The sequence below is a fragment of the Myxine glutinosa genome, chromosome 4 (assembly GCF_964187855.1).
Source record: "Myxine glutinosa chromosome 4, kmMyxGlut1.1, whole genome shotgun sequence".
Lineage (NCBI taxonomy): Eukaryota > Metazoa > Chordata > Myxini > Myxiniformes > Myxinidae > Myxine > Myxine glutinosa.
Window position 1 is genome coordinate 26,906,402 of NC_136264.1, and position 8,366 is coordinate 26,914,767.

The following is an 8,366-nucleotide window of genomic DNA, read 5'->3' on the forward strand; positions in this document are numbered from 1 at the left end:
CTTCAACGTCCTCAAACTCCACCTTTGAGTTTCCAAAAGCCGCTCTTCATGGAAATCAGTCACGAAGAGGACGATTATATCGACGTCAGAGGCTGATACAACAATGGCCGGTTGTAAAAGATTTCCTTCTTCCCAAACCATAAAGTGCTCCATTTGCTGGTAAATCGGCCAGACATGCGTTTCGTCATCGGCTTTTCTCCACCAATTAGAAGCAACCTTTCATAAATTGCCGGGCATAATATAAGAAAGGTCATGATTCGTTGTTTGGGGTGACGTCAATTTAAACTCATTTGCATACACGGCTCGACCACGATCGTCTCCCGACGTGATTTCTTGGTTGAGAAGTTTACCTCAAGGTACTTTTTTTTTTTTTCTTAGCGAAGGATTTCCTTATAAGATGCTTCGGAATAAACAACCCTTCGGAATTCCTCGGCGAAGGATTTCCTTAAGGATGAGGAAATCCTTAGGAACCGTTGCTATGCTTGACAACCAATCAGATTAGAGATCCTGAAGAGGGGTCCTGACTCAAGATGGCGGCGAAGCGATCCACAAACTGGCTTCGTGAGGAGACAGAAGCACTAGTGGAGGCTTTTATGAAGCGCAAGAGCGTCCTGAAGGGGAAGATCACTCCTTCCAACACCCCAGAGGAGAAGGCACGAGCCTGGAAAGACCTGACCGAATCGGTCAACGCCGTTGGTCATGCCGGACGGACCGTGTCCGAAGTGAAGAAGAGGTGGGACAACGTGTCGACCCCCGCGCGACGGAAGATCGTCCAATGGATGAAGCAAAGCTGCCAGACAGGTAAACACCTTGATTTTATAAATGGAAACATCGCGCCGATGTACTTATGAAACCACGAAGAAAGTGACGCATCATGATCATTCTTACACATAATATGCTCGTCGTTCCTAATTCACAAACAAACGGGTCCTTCTATTGCCCTTTCTTTGCATTTAAGGTGGCGGACCCCCTCCACCTCCTTTGTCCCCCAACACTCTAAAGATATGGGACATTTTGGGACATGACTCACCAACGATTGTCGGGATCATTGGCGGCTGCGAGACCACGGATGATGTTTATCGTGCAGATGAATCATTGTGAGTGTCATCATTATTATATATATATATACGTATATATATTTATTATAATAGAGCAAACGTATATGGTTATGTCGCCATGTTTATATACGACTAAAACGTCTTCTTCTTCTTCAAATAAATTACCACCCTCTTAATTGCGTTAAGACTGCTGAGACCCCTCAGACCTTTGATGACCCTTTAATTACCCCAAGACCCTTCAGACCACCAAGACCCCTGAGGACCCGGAAGACCCCAATGACCCAAAATACTCTACAAGGCCCTGAGGCTCAAAAAGACCCTGAATACCCAAAGAGCCAAAACACTCAGAAGACCCAAAACACCCAGAAGACCCAAAACACCCAGAAGACCCAAAACACCCCGAAGACCCAAAACACCCCGAAGACCCAAAACACCCAGAAGACCCAAAACACCCCGAAGACCCAAAACACCCCGAAGACCCAAAAGATCCCGAAGACCCAAAAGATCCCGAAGACCCAAAAGACCCCGAAGACCAAAAACACCCCGAAGACCAAAAACACCCCGAAGACCCAAAAGACCCCGAAGACCAAAAAGACCCTGAAGACCAAAAATACCCTGAAGACCAAAAAGACCCTGAAGAACAAAAAGACCCTGAAGACCAAAAAGACCCAAAGACCCTTAAAGACCAAGAAGAACCTTAAGACCCAAAACACCCCGAAGACCAAAAAGACCCTGAAGACCAAAAGACCCCGAAGACCAAAAAGACCCCGAAGACCCAAAATACCCCGAAGACTAAAAAGACCCTGAAGACCAAAAAGACCCCGAAGACCCAAAACACCCTAAAGACCCAAAACACCCCGAAGACCCAAAACACCCCGAAGACCCAAAAGATCCCGAAGACCCAAAAGACCCAAAATACCCCGAAGACTAAAAAGACCCTGAAGACCAAAAAGACCCCGAAGACCCAAAACACCCTAAAGACCCAAAACACCCCGAAGACCCAAAACACCCCGAAGACCCAAAAGATCCCGAAGACCCAAAAGACCCCGAAGACCCAAAACACCCTGAAGACCCAAAACACCCTAAAGACCCAAAACACCCCGAAGACCCAAAACACCCCGAAGACCCAAAAGATCCCGAAGATCCCGAAGACCCAAAACACCCCGAAGACCAAAAACACCCCAAAGACCCAAAAGACCCCGAAGACCCAAAAGACCCTGAAGACCAAAAACACCCTGAAGAACAAAAAGACCCTGAAGACCAAAAAGACCCAAAGACCCTTAAAGACCAAGAAGAACCTTAAGACCCAAAACACCCCGAAGACCAAAAAGACCCTGAAGACCAAAAGACCCCGAAGACCAAAAAGACCCAGAAGACCCAAAATACCCCGAAGTCCAAAAAGACCCTGAAGACCAAAAAGACCCCGAAGACCCAAAACACCCCGAAGACCCAAAACATCCCGAAGACCCAAAACATCCCGAAGACCCAAAACACCCCGAAGACCCAACACACCCCGAAGACCCAACACACCCCGAAGACCCAACACACCCCGAAGACCCAACACACCCCAAAGACCCAACACACCCCAAAGACCCAAAACACCCCGAAGACCCAGAAGACACAAAAGACCCCGAAGACCCAAAAGACCCCGAAGACCAAAAACACCCCGAAGACCAAAAACACCCCGAAGACCAAAAACACCCCGAAGACCCAAAAGACCCCGAAGACCAAAAAGACCCTGAAGACCAAAAAGACCCTGAATACCAAAAAGACCCTGAAGAGGAAAAAGGCCCTGAAGACCAAAAACACCCTGAAGACCCAAAGACCCTTAAAGACCAAGAAGAACCAAAATAACCTTATGACCCAAAACACCCAAAACACCCCGAAGACCCAAAATACCCCAAAGACCAAAAAGACCCTGAAGACCAAAAAGACCCCGAAGACCAAAAAGACCCCGAAGACCCAAAATACCCCGAAGACCAAAAAGACCCTGAAGACCAAAAAGACCCCGAAGACCCAAAACACCCCGAAGACCCAAAACACCCCGAAGACCCAAAACATCCCGAAGACCCAAAACACCCCGAAGACCCAACACACCCCGAAGACCCAACACACCCCGAAGACCCAACACACCCCGAAGACCCAAAACACCCCGAAGACCCAAAACACCCCGAAGACCTAAAAGACCCTGAAGACCAAAAAGACCCTGAAGACCAAAAAGACCCCGAAGACCCTTAAAGACCAAGAAGATCCAAAAGAACCTTAAGAACCAAAAGACACCAAAGACCCTGAAGACCCAAATCACCTCAAAGACCCAAAATACCCTTAAAGGCCCAGAGGATCCAAAAGACCCTCAAGACCCAAATGGCCCTGAAGACCCAAAACACCATGAAACCCAAAAGACACCGAAATGGTCAAAGATGCCTCCCCCTCTGAAACGACGTGTGGTGAGGCGCGCGGAGCGCGTCGAGTCACACTAGTATATATATATATATATATATATATATATATATATACATACACACACACGCACATTCAGTTTGCATGGATTGTACTCTACATGTCAGTGTTTTACCCAAATCCAACTGTTATAGAGCTCATCCCAATATTCCTCAGCTTTGTATACATTTTTCCTTTCCAGACCTGAGAAAAGTGGGATTTCTGTCAAACCAGAATCCATTGATTCCAAAGAGCACGTGGACTGGTTAACAACGACGATCGAGTCATTGCCGGACATCTCCGTGACCGACAACCCGGCTGATAGACAGACCTTGGAGGTGAACGTCTATTCCTCCGAAGCGTCCCGCGATCGGACTCCAAGTGTGCAAAAGAAGCCCATCCAAGACCTTCAAAGGGAGGTTCTTCTGATGCAGAAAGAGCAATTGCTCTTGCAGAATGAGCTCTTCGTATTACAAAAAAAGAACTTGGAAGATGAGATGAAAAAAAGGCAACTGGAGATGGATACCTTGACTCTTCAGAAAGACATTCTTACAATGAAGAAGCAGCGATTAGAAAGCGATTGGGTTCGGGTGAGGATTCATTTTTAGAAGAATTTTTTTTCCCATTTTTTTTTTAAGTTCGGAAGATTTGAATAGGATAGAGCGATTTAATCTTTCAAGTCATTCTTCACCATTGAGAGATGGGGCTAAAAACGAGATATAGCACGATGTCTCAAAAATTTCTGGACGAGTTGGTATGGTTACGAGAAAAAGCCGATTCATTTTGGTTCAGGTCCGAATCCAGATCCGGCCTTACAGTGGGAACAAAACGTAAACTGTTCAGCCTGGTAGAGGTATGCGCTCTTCTGAGTGTCGTTCTCGTTTCTTATATTGCAGGTGAGTGCTCAATTATCAGCTTCGTGAGTGCTTGTGGTCAAAACACCTCACCACCACATAATTCAAAACACCTCACCACCACGTAATTCAAAACACCTCACCACCACATAATTCAAAACACCTCACCACCACGTAATTCAAAACACCTCACCACCACGTAATTCAAAACACCTCACCACCACGTAATTCAAAACACCTCACCACCACGTAATTCAAAACACCTCACCACCACATAATTCAAAACACCTCACCACCACGTAATTCAAAACACCTCACCACCACGTAATTCAAAACACCTCACCACCACGTAATTCAAAACACCTCACCACCACGTAATTTCAAAACACCTCACCACCACGTAATTCAAAACACCTCACCACCACGTAATTCAAAACACCTCACCACCACATAATTCAAAACACCTCACCACCACGTAATTCAAAACACCTCACCACCACGTAATTCAAAACACCTCACCATCACGTAATTCAAAACACCTCACCACCACGTAATTCAAAACACCTCACCACCACGTAATGCAAAACAACTCGCCACCATGTAATTAAAAACACCTCACCACCACCTAATTTAAAATGCCTAACCACCACGTAATTCAAAGCTCCTCACCACCACATAATTTAAAACACCTCACCACCACATAATTCAAAACACCTCAGCACCACGTAATTCAAAACACCTCACCACCACGTAATTTAAAATGCCTAACCACCATGTAATTCAAAGCACCTCACCACCACGTAATTAAAAACAACTCACCACCATGTAATTAAAAACAACTCACCACCACATAATTAAAAACACCTCACCACCATGTAATTAAAAACAACTCACCACCACATAATTATAAACAACTCACCACCATGTAATTAAAAACAACTCACCACCACATAATTCAAAACACCTCACCACCACATAATTCAAAACACCTCACCACCACGTAATTCAAAACACCTCACCACCACGTAATTCAAAACACCTCACCATCACGTAATTCAAAACACCTCACCACCATGTAATTCAAAACACCTCACCACCACGTAATGCAAAACAACTCGCCACCATGTAATTAAAAACACCTCACCACCACCTAATTTAAAATGCCTAACCACCACGTAATCCAAAGCTCCTCACCACCACATAATTTAAAACACCTCACCAATAATTCAAAACACCTCAGCACCACGAAATTCAAAACACCTCACCACCACATAATTTAAAATGCCTAACCACCATGTAATTCAAAGCACCTCACCACCACGTAATTAAAAACAACTTACCACCATGTAATAAAAAACAACTCACCACCACATAATTAAAAACAACTCACCACCATGTAATTAAAAACAACTCACCACCAAGTAATTCAAAACACCTCACCACCACAAAATTAAAAACAACTCACCACCACGTAATTAAAAACACCTCACCACCAAGTAATTCAAAACAACTCACCACCACGTAATTAAAAACACCTCAACACCAAGTAATTCAAAACACCTCACCACCACGTAATTGAAAACACCTCACCACCAAGTAATTAAAAACAACTCACCACCACGTAATTAAAAACAACTCACCACCATGTAATTCAAAACACCTTACCACCATGTAATGAAAAACAACCCACCACCATGCAATTAAAAACAACTCGCCACCGCATAGTTAAAAACAACTCACCACCATGTAATTAAAAACACCTCACCACCACATAATTTAAAAGACCAAACCACCACGTAATTCAGAATACCTCACCACCACGTAATTAAAAACAACTCACCACCACGTAATTAAAAACAACTCACCACCACGAAATTAAAAACACCTCACCACCACGACATTAAAAACACCTCACCACCACGTAATTAAAAACAACTCACCACCACGAAAATAAAAACAACTCACCACCATGTAATTAAAAACACCTCACCACCAAGTAATTCAAAACACCTCACCACCAAGTAATTCAAAACACCTCACCACCAAGTAATTGAAAACACCTCACCACCAAGTAATTGAAAACACCTCACCACCACATAATTAAAAACACCTCACCACCACGTAATTAAAAACAACTCACCACCACGTAACTAAAAACAATTCACCACCATGTAATTAAAAACAACTCACCACCACTTAATTAAAAACAACTCACCACCACGTAATTAAAAACAACTCACCACCAAGTAATTCAAAACACCTTATCACCACATAATTCAAAACATCTCAGAACCATGTAATTCAAAGCACCTCACCACCATGTAATTCAAAGCACCTCACCATCACTTAATTCAAAACACCTCACCACCAAGTAATTAAAAACACCTCACCACCAAGTAATTAAAAACACCTCACCACCAAGTAATTCAAAACAACTCACCACCACGTAATTAAAAACAACTCACAACCACGTAATTAAAAACAACTCACCACCACGTAATTCAAAACAACTCACCACCACGTAATTAAAAACACCTCACCACCACGTAATTAAAAACAACTCACCACCACGTAATTAAAAACAACTCACCACCACGTAATTAAAAACAACTCACCAGCACGTAATTGAAAACACCTCACCAGCACGTAATTGAAAACACCTCACCAGCACATAATTGAAAACACCTCACCACCACGTAATTGAAAACACCTCACGACCACGTAATTGTCCCCCGTCGCACCGCGGAGCGAAAGGGGGACTATGGTTTTCCCCTCCGTCCGTGTGTCCGTCCGTGCGGGCGTGCGTGCGGGCGGGCGGGCGTGCGTGTGTGCGTAAGCGAAGGACCGAATTCTAATTTGGTGTGTGGGTGCAACCCACGTCAAAATCCAAGATGGCCGCCACCATGCATGTCTGACGCCATGTATGTCTGAACCTTGTGAGCAGAATATCTTGAAAAATAAGCGAAGTACCAACTTATAATCTGGTGTGTGGGTGTATCTAGGCATAAGGAAAACACTATTGAAAATTGGGTCGCCACGTCAAAATCCAAGATGGCCGCCGCCATGTATGTCTGAACCTTGTGAGCGGAATATCTTGAAAAATAAGCGAAGTACCAACGTCTAATCTGGTGTGTGGGTGTATCTATGCATAAGGAAGAAAGCTATTGAAAATTGGGTCGCCACGTCAAAATCCAAGATGGCCGCCACCATATATATATCTGAAAATTGTGAGCGAAATATCTTGAAAAATAAGCGAAGTACCAACTTCTAATCTGGTGTGTGGGTGTATCTAGGCATAAGGAAGAACGCTATTGAAAATTGGGTCGCCTCGTCAAAATCCAAGATGGCCACCTTGCGTCTTCCACTTTGTCAACTCGCATCACTTCACCGACGGGGGACCTCGGCGTAACGCTTGTTAAAAACACCTCACCACCACGTAATGCAAAACACGTCACAGCCGTGTTATTAAAAACAGTTCACAATCACGGAAGAAAACGTTTGAGGGAGTAGTTCATTGACAACACAGCTACTGCCCAGATATGTCGATATATAGATAGTGGCCAGACGGAAGCCAAACAGTTCAATCTTGGTTTCATCAGACCACAGAATCTTGTTTCTTACAGTCTGAGAGTCCTTTAGGTGCTTTTTTGCAAACTCCAAACGGGCTTTCATGTGTCTTTCACTGAGGAGAGGCTTCCGTCTGGCAACTCTGCCATAAAGCCCAGATCGGTGGAGTGTTGCAGTGATGGTTGTCCTTCTGGAAGTTTCTCCCATCTCCACACAGGATCTCTGGAGCTCAGCCAGAGTGATCATCGGGTTCTTGGTCACCTCTCTTACCAAGGCCCTTCTCCCCCGATTGCTCAGTGTGGCCGGGCGGCCAGCTCCAGGAAGAGTCCTGGTTGTTCCAAACTCCTTCCATTTAAGAATTATGGAGGCCACTGTGCTCTTGAGAACCTTCAATGCAGCAGAGATTTTTTTGTAGGCTTCCCCAGATCTGTGCCTCGACACAATCCTG

The 8,366-nt window shown here is 44.6% G+C and overlaps 1 protein-coding gene across 1 annotated transcript; it reads left to right on the top strand.

The window, feature by feature from the left end:
• The first annotated feature begins 477 nt into the window (after positions 1-477).
• LOC137424529 (uncharacterized) lies at positions 478-8,149 on the top strand. The gene is made up of 3 exons (XM_068112068.2): positions 478-801; positions 959-1,097; positions 3,700-8,149. Exons 1-3 carry the CDS (start codon positions 531-533, stop codon positions 4,103-4,105), a joined length of 816 nt encoding a protein of 271 aa, XP_067968169.2. The 5' UTR covers positions 478-530; the 3' UTR covers positions 4,106-8,149.
• The last annotated feature ends 217 nt before the right edge of the window (positions 8,150-8,366 follow it).